The following is a 20219-nucleotide window of genomic DNA, read 5'->3' as shown; positions in this document are numbered from 1 at the left end:
TTAATTTGAAATTAAATTATAAAATAGTGTTTGCCTAGCACAGGATTAGCATATCTTTTAGCCTCTTTTTGGCCTGATTCTAACGTATGTAATTACCGTTTGGGGAATTATTCTTTAACCAAAAGTGCAACCAAATTTATGTGTTAATGAATCGTGTTAGATGAGCATTACAAAAGCATGGCAATATGAGAGTGTTGGATCAGAACCCAAAAAGCACTCTTGGGCATAAAGGAAAATATATGCCCATGTGGGCCTCCTACTCTGTCAGTATGTCAGGACTTACTGGTAATATACTATTTTCTATTTCTGCATCATCTCATACATTTAGTATCTGCTACTAGAGGAATCTCTTATCTCTTCCCAGTGAATTTTACAATTCTCCTGGGAGATCGCCCTCTACCCTGTGGTCATCATACTGCAGTAGGACAGAGATGAGAGACCTGCCAGTAATATAAGTGAGGGGCCCCCTGGGCTCTGTGTCCCCCACGCCTGCCTCTCAGATTTTACCATCATCTGGACTTTGTGGGAAAACAGCTTCAGCATAGCAGCTAATGATGCTTATGTTCACACATGGTTCTTTTGTAGCGTCATTGGACTCCCAGGAGAAGAGGACTGGCCTCGAGATGTCGCCCTTCCCAGGCAGGCTTTTCACTCAAAATCTCCTCAACCGATTGAGAAGTTTGTAACAGATATTGATGAACAAGGCAAAGACCTACTTCTGGTAAGTGCTGTGGTGCAGAGTTGGTCTTGTGCGGTGCTGATGAGAGACGCGACCTGTCCACTGGGTGGACTCCTGGGGGTGGGCACAGCATCAGTTCAGCATCATGGACCACAGCCACGCAGAGCAAGAGGCCACAACCTCTCTGCAGCTTTCATTTCCACACCTGCCGCAGCTGGTGGCTTTTGATTCTGGAATGTCTTCGTTTCCTACAGAAAGAGAGTCTGACCCACACACTTTCAGTCTGCCATCTTTAAATGTTCATTTGAATGCAGCCGCAGAAGCCTCTCGATTCATCTAGACATATGCTTCCAATGAGTAGTCAAGGTGGCATGCACATAGAAAATACCTCACTGAAAATAAGGACTTGTGTTCTGTTTGAGATTCAGACTCGTAACGCTTGGCCTTATACATCCTTCCCTACTCTTGGTGGACAGAAAAATAAAAGAGTTGACCTGTTGAGCTACTCTTAGTGTTCAGAACTCAATGAATAATAAGTGTATCCTTTACCTACTGACTAACAACCTTTGATATCTCACCAAGTAGGTGCTCCTAGACGTGGACACGCTAGTGCTCCCGTTCTGTCAATGTATTCTAAATTTCCGATATAGACCTAAGAGTCTGTAGGCTTTAGTAGAAATGTTCTACTTTAGCTCTGTGTGGACACAGCCATTGATTGGCATGTTCGCAGAGCCATGAGTCTCCCAATGAAAGCCCTAATTCCATCTTCACCTGATGGTGTCTCATTTTCTGGCTTACTCAAAGATTCCCTCCCCTGCCACATTACAGAGAAGGACAGCTATATTCCCTCCCCACTGTTCATTTCTAAGACACTCACTAAGGACTTTTGGCTCACGTCCTTTGAAATACATTGTTATTAGAAGGGAGAATATAGTGTCCTATAGAGAGGCTCACTATATATACACACTTGCTGGCTCACCTACTATTTAGGAAAATTTTTCCTGGGTTTCATATAACAGACAAGTACTTGGATTACCTTAAGAAAAAGGGGTTTGATGGAACGTTTCATGGGCCCGGCAGTGAAAAGCCATCCAGAGTGTAAATGCTCTCTCGGTCCTGCTAAGAGCATCACCATCTGCTTGTCTCTGCTCTGCAGGCCTTTTTCTCCCCTTCAGTGCCTCTTTTCGGTAGTACTGTCTGCTGCCCTTAACTTCGGCTGGCCCCTTGACTCTCAGAACTTCGGCCAACTCCTGGATCCTTTCAGCTCTAACCCCCACTGCTCACATTTGCTCTGTTAGTATTTCCTACGTCAGATTCCTAAAAGGAAGAATGTGGCTGACACACCTCACCTTTTTGCCAAGCCATGATAGGAGTTGCTGCCGAGGGCCAGGTCACCATTCTGGGTCCAGTCAGCTGTGCTGGGAGCAGGGAGGGACGATGTGTTATAAAATATGGCCACCATCGGCTTTCCTTTTCAGCAAGAACTTTGAATGGAATGCTCCTCTTAGAAGAAGATTCTGGACCCAGAATCACAGTGATAGTCAATTTTAGTTGTGAAGCATCCCACTCCTTCAGCTACTGGGACACCCAAAGACAGCTCAAAGTATCTCCTAGCTCCAACATCAGTAGGAATCACCAGGAGGAACTCAAAATGTTAAGATAGCAGATGATGCCGCATGCTCATTCAGTGTCTCCCACTAGAAGGGGGCGGCTTTCCAAGTCAGACCACACACTAGTGCTGGACTAGAGAAGTAGTAGGAGACAGAGAAGAAATAGGAACAAAGAAACTACCAGAGAGAGAAGGAAGAGGGTAGACGATGAGTGTCAGCAGGGATGAGAAAAAGCAAAGGAAAAGAGTAAGAGGCAGTCCCAGTGACGTCAGGACTAGAAGAAACTTAAGGACAAAACGTAATAATCCATGGGCGTTCCGGGAAAGGACAGACCAGGACCGCAAAGCTCAGAAACCCCTGAAAGTTCTCCCTGTTTCCTGCTAGAGGGACACGGGGCAGAACTGTCGAGCAGAAGAAAGAGAGCCATTTGGTACCAGAGGAGCAGCTGAGATCCCAGCAGTATTTGTTGCCTCTACTCAAAATGATTTAGTGAGGGTGAAAAGGGAAAGGTATTTAGGAAGTTGTTTCCTTTAAGAAACAACATTTCAGTTTTAGCACTTTAAGAATCGTCCTTTGTTTTATCTGAAAACAAGGCTGACGCTATCATGTCTCAGCTATGGATGGGTGGATGTATACGTTGGCATATATAAATGTTCTTACATACACACATAAGTAATGCACAGTAATAAGACCATTCAGGGGGAAGACTTTTTTTTTTTTTTTTAAGATTTTATTTATTTATATGACAGAGAGAGACAGCAAGAACAGGAACACAAGTAGGGGGAGTGGGAGAGGGAGAAGCAGGGAGCCCGATGTGGGACTCGATCCCAGGACCCTGAGATCATGACCTGAGCCGAAGGCAGACACCCAACAACTGAGCCACCCAGGCGCCCTGGGGGAAGACTATTTTTAACATCCAAAACCTACCCATCTTTACACGTTTTGTCCCCTTTGTCGTGGTTAACTTGAGAGGCTGAGTACTTATTCCAAATATCATGCTCTTGCTGAAAAAAGTTTTAGAGTTTCTGCTGTTTTCAGAGCCTTAAGGCACATATTGGGGGAGGGGGGTATTCCTTGGATTAGTCTACTTTTGCCGCATAACACACAACCCAAAAATCTCCCTAGAATACAGCAGTAAGCATTTGTTTCTTGCTTATGGGTCTGCAGATTGGCAGAGACAGCTATGCTGCAGCCTGTGGGTCAAGGACAAGTGTTCTCCATATGCTTCATTCCAGGACCCAGAGTAAGAGGGGCTTTGGCTCCCTGGGGCAGGTTTTTCTCATAATAGAAGGTGGATGCTCCCAGAAGGGCAAGCAGAAACACATGATGGCCCCAATGGCCTAGGCTTGGGAGAGGCACCCTGCTGCTTCTGTCCACATTCCTTTGGCCAAAGTAAGTTACATGGCCAAGGCCAACTCCAATAGAGGAAAGAATACTCCCGTGAAGGGAGGAGTGGGAAGGAGGAGGATATGTGCTGGAAAATGATCCAATCCGTCATAGTATTCAACTCTTGACTAAATAACAGTTCCAAAAGTCCATTTTATCAGTCAGTTATTTGGCAAGTAAATTAGATTTTCTTGGAGAAACAATATTCTTACACAAGATTTTGAATTAATTCTCAAGTCATCCCATTGCCCTGGTGAAGTAGAGCAGTGATAGAACTTAGCCACCATGTCTAACAATGTTTCTGAAGCACATAAAGTATTAAGACTTCCATCTTGGGGCGCCTGGGTGTCTCAGTCGTTAAGCGTCTGCCTTGGGCTCAAGTCGTGATCCCAGGGTCCTGGGATCGAGCCCGGCATCGGGCTCCCTGCTCGGCAGGGATTCTGCTTCTCCCTCCCCTTTTGTCCCTCCCCCGCTGGTGTACTCTCTCTCTCCCTCTCTCTCTCTGTCTCAAATAAATAAAATCTTTAAAAAAAAGACTTCCAACTTGAGATTCTCACACACTTCCACGTTAGGCTAAGGAGTTCTCCTTCTCTCCACCCTCTTCCCAGCTCTAAGCCATCAGGATAGCTGTGAGGATGGGCTTCCTCCCACACAGTCCTCTAGGGACATGTCTCTCTATCTTGAACATATTCCCACAGCTTTTTTTTTCTTCGTTCCTATGTCCCGGGGATTAAACCAGCTGCTTCCTTTTCTAATGTCACTACCTAATTTTCTCCTTCCTGGACTCTGGGGAAGAGGGACCTCAGGCTCAACGATTTTGCTCCTACTCTTCTGTCCTGAGGGAATTCAGCCCATGCAAAACTTCTCTTAAGATGTTTATTGGTATTAGAGACAGTAGGACCATTCTACCAACAAGCTCTCCCTCTGCTTGCCCTTTGGCTCTTTGGTTTTCAGGACACATTATGAGAAACCGGCCTCCATGGACTTGGTGGGGAGCTCAGCATAAATAAGATTTCAGGGGACCCAAAAATTTGCCTGGAATTATATATAGAATTTTCCAGGTGAGTAGTGTTCCATAGAGTGTTAGAGAGGGTCCTAATCTAGTCAGGACCTGACTGAGACTCTGAGCTCCTTGAGGGCAAAAACCCAGGTTACATGGAAGAGGTCAGCATAACCATGATAATGTACAGAGGGGACTGAAATTGATAGACATTTCGGGTGCCCAGCTCACTTCAGTGGGCGCTGCATCACACGGATGGGGAAGCTGGTGGAGCTTCTCTGCTGCTTGTGTGTCGCTGGGCAATGGGCGGGTCTTCCTCATCCTTCACTAGTGCTGGCCACCTGCTAGACACTCTGGAGGTGTTGGTGAAAGGACAGGAGGAGGATTTGAAGAACAGGATCACCTGGGGTTGGACTGGAAATGGAACTGAGGTTAGGGAAGCGTTCTGCCTACTTGATGATGAATCCGCTAGTTTGGGAACGGAAATTGCAGCTCCAGAGGTTTACCTTCCCCGCCTTTCACCTTCTGCCTGCACTGGAGTTGTCAGCCTGGAATAGAGTTTGGTACCAGAACTGAACCTAGAGGATGGTTCAGCCCTGGGGCAGAGTCCACAGCTGGCTGGTGATCTGCATAAGGTGGGCCTAGGTGTTAGCCCTTACTTGCCCCTTCCTTAATAAGGAAAACTTACTTCCTGGTTTAAAATGTGTTTCCTTTCTTGTTCCTTTTGTTGTTGTTTTGGTTTGGTCTTGATTTTAGAAATATGTCAGAAACTGTTACTATCATTTAGTAATTAGCCTTTTACCCCTGAACAAGGTAACCCCCTTCCATTCCTGACTCATCAGTAAGTAAACCTTGGGGTAGGGTAAAAAGTTCGGGTGATGTCGCTGACGATAGGACTACGTTGGCTGGCATTAGAAAAATCACTATCTAAATAAAGTTGTATACATACTACAGTAATAATAATATCTTTTAAAGGATGTGGGGTGGGTTGAAGAGAAGGCCTGGGGAGGTAACAGTCCATAGGCAACCCAAAAGCTGTTGCGTTTTCCTGAAGGGCAGTTTATACATTGAGCCCATATATAAGATGGCTATGTCTACATTTTGTTTTAAAGATTTACTTTTTTTTTTTTTTTAAGATTTTATTTATTTATTTGACACAGAGAGAGACATAGCGAGAGAGGGAACACAAGCAGGGGGAATGGGAGAGGGAGAAGCAGGCCTCCTGTGGAGCAGGGAGCCCGATGCGGGGCTCGATCCCAGGACCCCAGGATCACGACCTGAGCCAAAGGCAGACGCCCAACGACTGAGCCACCCAGGCGCCCCTATTTTTTTATTTTTTTAAAGATTTTATTTATCTGAGAGAGTGCAAAAGCAAGAGAGATCAGAGAGGGAGAGGGAGAAGCAGACTTGCCAGTGAGCGGAGAGCCCGACACAGGGCTTGATCCCATCCCAGGACCCTGACATCATGACCTGAGCCAAAGGCAGATGCTTAACTGACTGAGCCACCCAGGCGCCCCTTATTTATTTGAGAAAGAGAGAGAGCATGAGCAGGAGGAGGGAGAGAGAGACTCTCAAACAGTCAGACTCCCCGCTGAGCATGGAGCCCCACGCAGGGCTCCATCTCATCACCGTGAGATCATGACCTAAGCTGAAACCAAGAGGTGGCCGCTCAACCGCCTGAGCCACCCAGGCTCCCCGTAGTGCCCCTTGAAGTAGATATTCATTCTCTTTCTAGACACACTTAATTGATGGTGGTGAATAAATGTGTAACTGTGTAAGCAGATTATTTTAAATGGACATGTTTTACGTCAATCAATGATTTTTTTTCTTCATCACAGAAGTGCTTAACATTTAATCCAGCCAAAAGGATATCCGCCTACAGTGCCCTGTCTCACCCATACTTCCATGACCTGGAGAGGTGCAAGGAGAACCTGGATGCCCATCTGCCTCCCAGCCAGAACAGCTCAGAGATGAATACAGCCTGAGGTGCCGGCCGCTGCCTTGAGCTGATCACCCCGAGAACACCCTTGGGGGCTGATGGCCCCCCCACACCCTGAGTAAGCCCCAGCAGAGGTGCTGAGGATCACTGGCTGGGGATCTTCTAGTTGCCGTCTTCTGGACGGGCTCTGCTTCTCCATGGAAACCACCTCGTGTACTGTTTTGAAATCAATGCAAGAATGTTTGCAGCTTTATGTTCGTTCGTTTGTTTGTCTGTCTGTTTGTTTGTTTCAAGAACCTGGAAAGATTCCAGAAGAAGAGAAGCTGCTGACAAATTGTGCTGCCATTTCGTTTTTCTAACCTTGAATGCTGCCAGTGTGAAGTGAGCAATCCAGGCACAGCTGAGTTATGATGTAATCTCCCTGCAGCTGCCCAAGCCTGATTCGGTACTTTTGAGTGAGAATGCGAGTGTGTGTGTGTGTGTGTGTGTGTGTGTGTGTGTGTGTGAGATTCTTGTTCTCTTAAAGTGTTACTTTCTGTAAACAACAAGAATAATTGAATTTTAAAGACTCAAAGTGACCTATAAATAACAGGTGTCTGTTGACTAAAGGTGATTTACCAGAATGGGCTTCTCAAATTAGAAAGTTAAGCCTATGTCCTCAGAATTTCATGGCCAAAAGCAGTAAATTTGCTAGCAGTAAAAGGTTCACTATCTAGATGACGTTTTATACACACAACAAAAGGGAAAAAATGCTAGTATCTTTTAAGAGACCTGTTTTTTAAAGCATACATTCTATTTACTCTTCAAAAAGCTGAATTTACTCAATATAAGTCCATTTTAACCTGTATTATATGCTTTATTGTTTCTTTTGAAAAATACCCTTTAAGCTTTTTCTTACTTGCTATAGATTTAGGGAGTGTACCTCAAATAGGTAAAATTGTCAAAAAAAAATTAGAGAAGGCCTTTATTTCCTGATTTGAAATCTATTTCCTTTTTGGGTTTTGTTGTTACTTTGTTTTGTTTTTGATTTTAGGAATTTGTCAGAAACTGTTTCCTGTTTTAGTGTGGAGAGTAGTTCTCTCTGACAAGAGACAGGAATACCATTTAAGTTTTCCCTATTACACTGTACTTTTTCTACCATGCACTGCCTTGTTTGCAAAGTATCCATCTTATCTATCCCCCAGGGCCTCTAATATATATTACTGCCTTTACATAACTAATAACAGATTGCTTAAGCTTTTCCCATGCACCTCCTGCTTGCTTGCTTTCAATGAACCTTTTGTAAATAGTTAAGATTCAGGTTGTGGTTTATGGCTCCGATTTCGCTATCCTAACAGGGTCACTCCCCCCCCCCCCCGTATGTTCTTGCTCTGATGCGATCTTCCTACCTGGCATTCATTGTTGTTACCTAGGCAGTGAATAGAGGACGGTTCTTCTCTATCACCAGCACATAGATTGCTTTAAACTGTTACTTAGTGTTCTACGATTTTTTTTAGAATATATTGTCAGTGTAGAATCAGAGGGGAATGTCTTTAACTATTTTTTAGAAATATATATTTACTGTATAAAATGATCTTTTCTCCATCCTCCAGGCTGTGCTTGTTTCTAGTGCCTTGTGCATACTCCTCTCTCTGCAGAGCCAGCCTGCCCTGGGCATTGTGAACAGCTTTATTTTTTTTCTCTTGCCGTTTTCTCTACTGTTCCTTATATTCCAATGTCCTCTCTGCCTTCTATGTGGTTAGTGCTGAAAGACACAGTGATTAAGTACCTTTTTGGAAGTTTAGCTATCTTTGCTTTCTGACTCATGTTTTGAGTGCATGCAACAGTTAGACCGCGTTTAGAGTTAGGGTTTTCAAAGAATGAACATTGCTTCCCTCAGTAGAAAATGTTCCACATGATGTTTATATATTGTCAGGCCTTCCTGAATTCTTCACAGCTCAATATTTCTTATACTACCATCTTGAACAAGAGTAAAATTAGGAGACTTTTCTCCTTGAAAGTTTTTTGGGGTGGGAATTACTCTTTTTTAATACATAATGTTGTTTAACATTTTTCTAACTCGGTAACTTGAAGAGCAGGATACGAATGAGAAGATGGGCCATAAGAATGTTCTACGCTTTCTTCATTGTTGACAGCATTGATTATGTTTCATCATCACTGTAAATGCTTGAGATATAATGGATCCAGAGAATTCGGGGCGATGTCTCCCCTGGAACAGTGAGTTCTGCCTTTCCTTTGATCGGGGGTCAAAATACAAAGACGTTTTTGCTGGGGCCTAGAAATTGAATTTTAAAACTTACTGCCCTGATTCGTCATGTGCTTTTTGGTTAGAGTGGACATAACTTGAGTTTCTGCTTTTTTAAGTTTTTCACAAGTTCTCCCAAGAAAAATGCAGCTGTTCTAAACTGGAATTTTTCAGCATTCTTGAGAATTTTAAACAAGTAGAGAGCTTCACTTTATTTCTAGCATATACTTTTGGGTCATTTCTCGGTAGTGTTTATGAAGAAAACTTAAAGCACAAACATTTCCGCATTGGATACTTGGCAGATTATCCTTGGAGAGGCAGAATGAGGGGGCACCTCGGCCTCTCTGAACTTGAGTCTGACCCCAGCGCGCCCATCTGTAGCTCTTGTAGTTGAGTGGTTACCCTCTTGTTTTATGGCTTTTATATCCGGGCGCACCAGTTCTGAAATCCAGATCCCACACCAGCATCCTTGCCACTGGGGCACTGGGAAGCATATAGCAGCATAGCAATTCACTGAATACAGCTTATGCTTCTGTGACAGACGGTTTCAAACGTCTTTGCCAAAAGCGAAGGCGTGGTTAGCTGCAAAGGTCATACGCCCCCAGGGTTATACTGAAGCCGCTTATAGCAGTAAAAATCTGGGGTCAGATTGAAAATCCCATTTGAGTCTCCTACCGAGGACTGGGGCTGGCATGTGCCTGATAGTTTCTACGTGGCAGTTGTTCTGGGGGCCCAGGCAATGTGGGAACGGTTGTGCAGGCTGGAGTGGTAACAATCCCAGACACCTGTCCATTTCAGCATCATAAGCTATCATGGGGCAAAGGTAATAAGGCCCTAATGTGATAACCTTAAAAACACAATTTCCAAGAGCTTTTAAGAACCCAGTGCCTTGGCGCCTCCCACTTTGTCTCTCCTTTAAAGTGGATAGGAACCCAAGAAGCAAAGAACCTGTTTTGGACAAGAGCTCCAAGCCTTTTCATCCCTCTGTATTCTCATGATTTTCTCTCAGGACTCATACAGTAGGAATGGCACACTCTTCATTTAGCCCAAGGTGTCTTACTAAAAATAGTTCAAAATATTTACCTAAGACTAGAATCTCAGCCTTTACTTGTAAGTAAAAATGAAAATTTCAGAATGCACGGGCTATCTTAAAGAAGATTTGTACCCCTTATTAAAGATTTTATCGTTTGACTCCAGAATGTGGTACTATCCATCTTGATGAAAAAAAGCCTAAATAGTACCAAATATTTTGAACCTTAAATTATGTATTGCAGTTGAGCTTTAGCTACCGCTGCTTCTCTTAAAAGCGGTGCCTATTAAAGTCGGTAATGGCAATCCTCATTCCTTTATAGAAATTAAAATCATGTAAGCTTCTAATGTAAACATATTAAAATTCTTCTCTTCAGAGAATTGCTTCTTTTAAATGACAACTGGACAATTTTTATGATAAGCACACAAGAGAATGTCTCACATTTTCCAAAAGCAGTCTTTTGTTGCATCGTTGGGTCTAGGAAAGAGTAATATTAAAAGTTAATAAGCCACTGTAATTACTTAATTGTGTTAGTACAGAAACTATAGAATATTTACCTTGGAAAGAAAATGTTGAGACATTATAAATTCTTAGGTATTGATAGAATTCAGGAGAATGCATGTTTTACATTGTGACACATAAAAGCACTGTCTCTAGTTTGTAAAAATAAGGATGTGATGTGATTTCCAAATCTTTTAAAGTCCTAAAACAGTGGACAATGGATAGAGGAAATTCAGGAGAAAACGAAGGTATTCAAAGAAGGATAGTTTCAAAGTTAGATATATTCTGAAGGATGGATGTTAACAAATATATTGTAAGAATTTATATTAAAGTCACCTGGCAACTATGAAGTTGATACGTTCAAAAACATGTTTTTATGGAAAAGCTGTTCCAAGCAGTTGCCATTTCAGATGTCGGCCTTCACAAACTCAATCATCCGTACTCCTTATTTCATGGGAGGAAGCAGCAACGTGAAGCTACCGTCTTTACACAAGTCTAAGAATGGTCACTGTAAAAGTATATATATATATATATACTTATTAAATTTTAAAACGGCACAGATTTCCTGTGCCACCAGGATTTTTTGAAAAATTGTGAAGCCCAAATCATGTGCATCCAGTACATTCAGATGTATGATTAGAAACATAGCTACGTGCTCCTTCCCCACCGTGGGAAAGCTTGAGGCTACCAAAAGCCTGTCCGGCAATGTGAGCCCCCAGATCATTTGTTTTCCTCAAAAGCACAAGAAAATAGCATTTTCATTTCTTACCAATGCAGTTTGCAACGCAGTTGTGTTACATACCTATATCTCAAGCATTTCTAACTTGTACTTTTTCAGAAAATAAACCAGAATATTCCTTTGGCCTTTTCTATCTTCTGATGTTTATATACAACAGGAAGGTAAAAGAGAAGGGGTCTGATTTTTAACTGTGTGGGTTTTTTTCTTCAATTAACTGTTTGTTTGTTTGTTTGTTTTAATGAAGTATGAATCAGCTTTTCAAAATGTTTTCTATTTCTTAGCATTCCCAGGGAGTTTAGATAAATGCATGAACTTCCATCGACCTATGTGTGTTTCCCTGATACTGGTGCTCTGGCCTTCAAGAAGAAAACAGGAGCCTCTTGAAAATTAATACAGGCTTTTTTTCAAGCATCTACATAAATATTAATACAGCAGGTTGAAGGTTATATGGTAGGGAAGGGAAACGACTTTTCTTGCAGATGTCGGTTTTAAATTTCACACTGTCCTCGAAGACATGGGCTTTCTTGTTTTATTCCAGTGTATTCCACAAGGTGGTGCTCTCAGAGGGGAGAAAAAAGTCTGAGCAACGCTAAAGAGGTACTTCTCAAGACTTCATTCTAACTTTATTTTTCTGCACATATTTTACTCTTGCTTAGCACTTGTTTGTTGGGATGATTAAGAGTCTTCCTAACACTCTGTAACCTGGGTATTCTAGTTGTTCTCTGAATAATTGTCTGCAAGTGAGTTGTTCTTGAGAATGGATAGCACACTCATTTTGATCATTTAAGTGCATAAAGAGAGCCAAGACATAGGTTTCAAGAAGCCTTTTTTTTTTTTTCTTTTTTTGAGGTACCTAATTACCTCACTCTCCTAGGTGCAGAAGTTACAAAGATGGACAGGCTTACTAGTTAAAAGGCAGCACTCATCTGTGACCAGGGTAGTTTTGTTAGGAGTATAAAACCTCCAGTGGCCTCAGCCAAAATACCTATACCCCCGTCTGCTGTTTTCACATTTCCTACCATGATGGTCTTTAGACATTGACTAAAATCTTAAATCCTCATTTAAAAATCAGATGAGTAAAATAAGGAACACTGGTATTTAAGTAGGCAAAACTGGTTGTTTTGTTGTCTTTTTTTTTTCTGAAGAAATGCCATGCTGAAACAGAGCCCTTAAATACCAAAAGACCTGGTCATGTTTTACATCTGTGTAATCACAAGTGTAAATTCACAAGAAATGCTAATTTTTAAAAATCCTGTCCAAGCATGTGAGCATGATAATTTAGGAGTATATTTACATAAATCTTTCATTTCTCCACTTGGGAAGTTCTTTGACTCTCTCTCTCTATATATATATAGATCCATACACTCCTACATTTTAATTCACAGGTCTGCTCAGAGACTGATCATCCCCCAGATGGTTTTAGTTAATTTTAGAAGTCCTTTTCCTCAGTAAGTGTTACAGAAATTTAGGAGGAAGGCAATGATAGTACTTTTCAGAGTTTCCTTAACACGGCGTAACAGAAGGCCGTTCATTCCTTCGGAGTGGCAGAAACTCGATAGTGCCTGCTTAACTTCCCTGCAGAGTAGCCGACAGGCAAGTCTCACGAATTCATTCTGAATCAAAATACCGTACACACTAGGGGCTGGCCAAAGCTCTCTGGGGACTCGTCGGCCTCATCCCTCTGCTTAAAACCCCACCGAAGCTGATTCTGATTTAAGCCCCTAAATGGAAGGCCGATTCAGACCTCGAGTTTGTTATCAGTTGGGCCAGTCTGAACTCTATTTGCTCGTGGCCAACACCTGACGCCCACCTGAAAACCTTCTGGGTGCGCCGGCCCTTTGGCAGTAGAGTGGCAGTGGGCGGAGCTGGCTGAGACCCGCCCGCCGCTCACCTGGTGGTGCCTGAAACGTAGTACAGACCCGGCGGGATGCTGTCCGAGGTCCATGTGCCCTGCTGCTGTCTCAGAGGCATCTGTTCTGCAGTCTTAGGAAGTGACATGTCCCTAGAAGCAAAACGGGTGTCTTCTGTGCATAAATAAGTACAACACAGTTCTTTGAAAGTTCGGGTATAAAGAGATGCTGCTCTGTGTGAAGCGTCTACCAGGCATCTCTCAAGCTCTAAGCTCAGCTTTTTTTTTTTTTTTTTTAAGAGAAGATGTATAATTACAGGAAAGATTGTTTATTTTTTTATTTTCTATCATTCTGCATATATGATGGCAAAAGATATGCGTGGAAAAGTTTTGTTTTGAAAATTTATTTTCTGCCTAGGCGAAAGCTCCTAACTTTCTAGTTTCTACTTTCTTCTTTCTCTTTTTTCTTTGTCAAATAGTTAAAGGTATGTAAGCCAATTATCTCACATAGTAGGGGATTTTCCTGTTTAGAGGACCTTTTGTGTGAATTGTTTCATCAAGCAAATAATCAACTCCTTCTCTACTTTAGGAGTTTGGATTGTCAAATCTAGGTTTCCTTCATAAAGGGGGCACATAACTACATATTGCAACAAAGAACTATGACTGTAGCACTAAAGGGCAAGCATAGAGCCACACAGTTACTTAATTTCTAACTCTCTGTAGTTTCTGGCCAGATTCCGTTGACATGCGTAGGTTACAGTCCTGAAGTTACCCACTGAACCCTTACCTTAAAAGTTTCTAATCTTAAGTTTTTTGAAATGCAATAATATGTATTAGCTAGCAATACTTCTGTGATCACCAGCAACTCCTACTTTAACCTTAAAGTCTCCGAATAATGAAAGTAGATCCCAGCAGTAACACATTTCTTGAACCGCCCCCCCCAAGTACATTATATAGCTTCTCATTTTGGTCCTGTGTTTGCAACAACGGTGACTATTACAGTTCTTAGCTTATTTTGTATTCATGTGTTTTACTATGACCAGTAGTAAATATATTAGTTAGTACATGGGATGAATAGCAGCAACTACCCCTAGAATCAGCACTTAACAAGGTGGGGAATTTCTATGTCAAGTTGTTCTACACTTGCATAAATTATTTCTATTATTATTCATGTATGTTATTTATTTCTGAATCACACTAGTCCTGTGAAAGTACAACTGAAAGGAGATGGCATTAGGATTTGCATTTAATGTTCATTATCATGGTCTCGATGGAGCGACGTAAATTAAAATTAGACTAAGCCCCCAAATAAGCTGCGTGCATTTTAACATGATGAGTAGAATTTAAGTCTGTAGGTGTAGTATTTTTGTGTCTAGATGTTTTATCATTATGTAAAGGAGTTAAAGCAAAGGACTTTGTAGTTCTTTTGTCAACTATGCATATAGTATAGCGTGAAAATACAGCAAAAAAATTAAAACCAGATAGAAAGCATCAGATACTGCCTTAATTTAGGAACTCGGCCAGACAGCCGTCAGAGTAGATGCCCGGCAGAGACAGGTACCTGGGTGGTGCCTCCTCGTATCTGGCCTCGAGAAGAAGCTTCCTCCCTGCGATCTCGTACCCTCATAGGTATCCTATGCAGTAGTGGGAACAGGTAGTAACTGTTGCAAGGAGAACAGTGTGAGAGTTTTCTGTAGAAGCAAACTGTCAGCTTGTGCCTTGGGGCCTCCAGAATGTGTCAGATGGAGAAATTCAAGTTTCCGTGCTTCAAGCAACGTGTTTTTGTACAGAAGCAATTCAGTCTGGTAATAAACACAAGGACTGGATGTACAGTAGTCAACAGTGGATGGTAACAACCAACAGTCCCCAACACCTCAGAAGCTTGTTGCATTTCTGGTATTTCAGGTTTTGATCTGAAGGTTAATTGGCAAGTGTTTGGTATAGAAGAGCAGTACGTGTTAAGAAAAGCACAATATCGGTTCCCGTAGAGTGCAGATTAGAACTAGAGGGTTTTATAGGATTACCATGTCAGAGATGTGTCAATGCATGTTTTCACTGTAAAATGTATTAGTGTAGTGTTTCTGCCTTCCCATAGGGCTTAGGTAAAACTTTATTCTAGGTTTTCAGCAAGGTTGTCCTACCAAGTAAGCTTTTTTTTTTTTTTTTTTTTGGAACTTTTATAGTAGAAAATGTGTTAAACGTAGGGAAAAAAAACACCTTATTTTGGACATTTGACTTGTTGGTTTCTGTGTTTGAAATCACGGTTCTGGAGATGTAGAGATTGTGCATGCACATGTCAGATACTAATCTAGGCTGTGTGAACCAGCCCAGGATAACCAATGTCCTCCTGTCCCCTTCATCCTTCCTCCCTCCCGCCCCCATCCCAGCCTGTCTGTGTGGTGCTCTTTATCCTCTTCTGCCGCTCTTCGGGCGTCAGGGACACAATGAGAGGGAGGCTTTAGGCATCACGGGTGTGCCTGCTCAGGCTTGGCCACCACTATTACTTGACCTTTGGCTGGGCACAGAGCGTGCTCACAACACCCATCACAAATGCCCTCCAGCATGTTTGTGTGCATCGTGATTTTAAAACCAAGTCATCCTACAGAGCATTCAATTTTGGCTGTGGTGCAAGGAGAGAAACTAAACAAGACTATAAACCACATTCCAGGCTGCTGTTTTCTATCCATCTACAGGCCATAGTTTTACTGTATTTCTTCATACTTGAAACTCATTCTGCTATTTTAATATCAGGGTACAGACTTATAAGGGTGCATGTTCCTTAAAGGTGCAAAATTACTCTCATTCCGTTTGCTCATATTGCTACAGAATGCTGTTTTGGTGCTTTGGATTGAGCAGGTCAAAGAAGCAGTGTGGAAATTCACTGCCTGGAACACAGTCTTACAAGAATGTTAGCAGATGGCTTGGTAGTAGATAGTGCTTCTGCTCTTTTCTCCATACACAAGGTTGAGAGTTACCACACTGGCCTGTCAGGTTCACCTGGGTATCCTTTGTCACAGAGTACAGAAACCCTGTGCTCTCCCCAAATGTGGGTGCGGTGCAGCTCTCTGAAAGCAGAGACCTTCCTATGTGCCGGATCATTTAGCCCCCAAAGAAGAATGGCCGTGGGTGTAGACAGGAGCAGAATGGGAAGGGCTCTCTCTCGCTCTGGCGACCATCCCTCCAATACACAAAAAGCTCTCCTGGGGCAAAAAAAAAGAAAAAGAAAAAAGAAAGAAAGAAGGAAAGCTTATCTGTAAAGTTACCCCCTTTTTAGCACCCTGAGCTAAATGATCTTGCTTCTTTACCCTTTAGGTAGATGAAAATACAGGTCAGTTTATCTAGACTCTTCTCACCTGAAGAGGAAAATAGAAAAGTAGATTGTTTGTATCATGTAAAATATATAATCCAAGGACTACCAAAACTTACATTAAATCCCCCATCACTAGCAGTCTGTTTTAAAAAGTAGCTCAAGGCAAAGATTCTTTATGATCTGGACTACCCGAGGTCAGGGACAGTCATTCTAGCATGCACCTTACTCTAGGACTTAACTTGGAGAATGACAACTGCCAGTGTTCACTCTGTGGCAATGGCAAAGGTAACCTGTCAGAAAATGCAGAGGGTTGCAGATCACAAATCCTTTGGAAACTGGATGTCTTACTGGGTGCTAGAATGCAAATTTAGGTATTTATTGTCAGATAATGGAATTCATTGTTTTTTAAGAATTCGTGTTGAAACGTCACTGTCCAGTTCATTGTTTTCACATATGCACAAGCTAAATTGAAGCAAAAAGAGAATGGTTTGTATATTTGTCATACCTTTTGTATTTCTTACAATAAAAATATTGGTAGCAAATAAAAATAATAAAAACAGCCGTCTTAGACTGCTTTCTTGGAAACAAATGACTGTCATAGCTATTTTTCTTTTTACTTAATGTAAAATGAATATAATTACGGTGAGTAAAATAACTTATAATTAAATAGCAAGTTTTAGCAGAATGCGTTTTAAACTTTTGTTGCAAGAGACTCCTTTTCAGAAAAACGAAATAGCAGCTCATTGCGCTTAAAGCCTCAGCAACAAATGTTTAGTAACCTCTTACTAGTTGATTATGCCAAACTCTGACAACCCAAAACTAAGTAAGGCACGGCAGTCCTTTCCAGAGCTTGCAGATGGGGACCATGAAAAGGTTTGTGTAACCCAACTGCTGATAACCTACAGATGAGCAAAGGAGTCACACTGGAAGTGATAGTTGAATGGACTCAAAACCGAAAATCAGTGTCTCCCAGGCGTACAAGCAGAAATACTGTGCATGTGCAAAGGCATGCAATGATGTAAGAGCAAGCTGTAAGATTGATGAGGTCACCCCTGGGGCAGTGGCTGTTAACATCTGGATCATAAGCTACAGAAAGAAATCCAGTCTCACCACATGATCTGGTGTGTGCGTGCGTGCGCACAGATGCACACAGGTATATACCAGGAACTGAGATTTCACAAAATGATGTTGAGTGCCCCACAGGTTCTCTTTCCTATTTTATTATCCTGCACCCTGAAAATACTGGTGGCAACCCACTAAACTGATTTCACAACCCCACTAATAGGCCGTGACTTAATGTTTGAAAACAGTTAGTGGGGGGGGGGAGATATGCGAAGGAGTCTGGAGGTGATGTTGGGAAGCGTTTAATATGCCTTATAAAGAAATTTGGAACCACTGAGGGGTGTCAAAGAGGAAGACCATTTCTATTAATGTGTGTTCCTCTTCGTTCAACCGCTTATATACTGATGCAGAATGATAGACGAAGCAGCTAATGAGATACACAACAAATCAGAAGTGTGATACACTCCCCTCTTCGTGTATTATACCAGGTACTTTTTTAAAGATTTATTTATTTATTTATTTTAGAGAGCACATGCAAGTGTGGCAGGGAAGGACAGAGGGAGAGAGAGAATCTCAAGCAGACTCCCCACTGAGCGCGGAGCCTGACGCAGGGCTCCATCCCAGGACCCTGAGATCATGACCTGAGCTGAAATCAAGAGTTGGCCATTTTACTGACTGAGCCACCCAGGCGCTCTGATACCAGGTATTTTTAAATTAGTCCTCCAGAATTCTCTGGGAGCTCTCATGAGGATTTGCCTTAATTTTGTTTAACAGGCCCTAAATTGCATCTACATTTTTTTAATTTACATGAAATATTCAGGAGGGATAATACAGAAAGGCAAGAGTATGATTTTTTACTAAGGAATTTGAAAGTTTGTAGGGGCACCTGGTTGGCTCAGTCGGAAGAGTATGTGACTCTTGATCTTGGGGTCATGAGTTCAAGCCCAACATGGGGTGTAGAGATTACTTCAATAAATAAAACCTCAAAACAATTTTTTTTGTTAGAAATTTCTTTATTCTTACTTATTTTTATTAAGCACCAGCTTAATACTGCAGAAAATTTCAAATCACCCAATTTTCCCTCCCTCACCCAAATTCTTGATAAAGAGCTCTTCAAGTGAAGACATGCTCTCTTCTCTCTTCTGTATAAAACTTTATCAAATAAAGGCAAATAACTGTGTACATCTTGCTGTAAAATGCTGCCCATGGCTGTGGAAAGTATCTGCTCAGGCTCCTTTCACTGTCCAGGTCCTGAAAGACTTGTTCATGAACTGCCTCTTCACAAAGCAAGTCCACCACTTGCTAGGTTTATCATTCTGAGGGTCAAAAACTTTCTCAAAAAGTCTCAGTCCAGTCTCTTGTCTCAGCTGCTGTAAGTAGGCCCTCATCATTTCATCTTCCTGTTTGTTTGCAGGTTTGGCATAAATTGCATTAAGTGGAAAACCAGGCTCTCCAGGAATGGGAAAATTAGTGATTCCCAGCGTATACATTTCTTTTTCACCTTGGCTTTTGGAATTGCACTTCTGGAGTTTCTTTAGACACTCAGAAATGTAGAGAGTTATATATATCAAGGTTCTATCAGCTTCATTCTTAATCTCATAGTTTTTGAAGAAGACATTGGCCTTAAAATAATAGATGGCTTCATCCACAATATCTGTATCTTTTGTCTCTCTAGGGGCAGGTCCTTTGAACTGACTTCTGATAGGCAACAGTGCCATGTTTCCAATGAGTTTGGTGTCAGGGTCCATGAGAGAAGAGTGGTAAGCCGGCATCTTGGCGGCGCTGGTGTTTCAAGATAGACGAGGAGGTTCTCAAAACAATTTTTTTAAAAATTGGAAAGTTTGTAGTTTAAAAGGTCACTCACAACTACACATATTTCCACAAACCGTGGGCATCTATAATCAGGTTTGACTGGACCGTTAACTTCAAGGTGGCGTACAGAAAGATCCTTCAGCTGATCCCTAGCTATCTCTGCTATTCTCACTTAGAGCTTCATTAAAAGCCTGAAGTCTTTGCCACTTATTTGCCTTTTTAAGTGTCAGCCCAGTTCACCGGCTCTCTAGGGAAGAACTCATGGCAGGGGTGGGCCCCAGGAGGTCACACTTGTTCTCCAAATGCCCCTTTCCCGGATGTAGCTGATGGAGCAACCATAGTATCCCATGGAATGTGGGACCAAGAGATGGTGCATCCATCTCTTAGATGTCTGTGAGCGCTACCTGTAAATTCGGAGCTGCAGATAGCTGTATTTCTCCCTGCATGCACAGGGGATCTTGGGGTGCTGACCCATGGAGAGAGATGGTCATGTGCAGAGGCTGAATCCAGACAGCTTTCTGACTCTTCCCCAGACTAGGGAACTCCCCATATCCTTATAATGAAGTCTGTCTGTAGCTTTTTTTTTTTCTCTCCATTTAACTTCGGTGGCTCAGGAAAATTTCTATCAATTGCAGCAGAAATCCTAACACAGCTCCCTCTCCTCTAGTAGTACTATAGTTGGAGGCCGCTGCTCTGCACTGTAATTTCAGTAGTGTCCTTATTTAAGTGTGGATAAAAACAATGATAGCAGAGCCTGCACTTTTCAAGTGGGGATTCCCAGAAACCTGGAGTATACAGAGGAAAATACAAAGCTACCGCTAAAAAGATCTACTTTCCTCAAGCATCAACTCTGTTTAAAATAAAAAAGTGTTTTTTATTAAAGACACTATTTTTAAAATACATAAAACATTGTGGAATAGAGTGCAAAATTCAAATTTTTTTAAATAATGTAGAAGACTTCGAAGATATGTCATGACTTCAGTCACCGCACAAGACTACCCCATCACCAGACTGCACCCCCGCTAGAACTCACTCTCCTGCACATTTTTGAGAAGTA

The 20219-nt window shown here is 42.1% G+C and overlaps 1 protein-coding gene and 1 pseudogene across 4 annotated transcripts in view; one reads left to right on the top strand and one right to left on the bottom strand.

Annotated features, from left to right (window-relative positions):
* The window catches only part of CDK6 (cyclin dependent kinase 6), a 238682-nt gene extending 223655 nt beyond the window's left edge, over nucleotides 1–15027 (top strand). For all 4 annotated transcript variants that reach the window (XM_035020562.1, XM_035020564.1, XM_035020565.1 and 1 more), the window contains exons 7-8: nucleotides 586–721; nucleotides 6514–15027. In XM_035020562.1, coding sequence (XP_034876453.1) covers nucleotides 586–721; nucleotides 6514–6660 — 283 coding nt within the window. In that variant the 3' untranslated portion in view covers nucleotides 6661–15027. The remainder of the gene's footprint in view (nucleotides 1–585; nucleotides 722–6513) is intronic.
* Nucleotides 15028–18342: 3315 nt separating this feature from the next.
* LOC118020760 lies at nucleotides 18343–19439 on the bottom strand (annotated as a pseudogene).
* Between the last annotated feature and the right edge of the window lie 780 nt (nucleotides 19440–20219).

This window comes from Mirounga leonina, unplaced genomic scaffold (assembly GCF_011800145.1).
Source record: "Mirounga leonina isolate KUSES-001 unplaced genomic scaffold, KU_Mleo_1.0 Mir_174, whole genome shotgun sequence".
In the NCBI taxonomy this organism is placed as follows: domain Eukaryota; kingdom Metazoa; phylum Chordata; class Mammalia; order Carnivora; family Phocidae; genus Mirounga; species Mirounga leonina.
The sequence above is the reverse complement of the archived record's forward strand: the minus strand, read 5'-3'. Positions and strand labels throughout refer to the sequence as shown.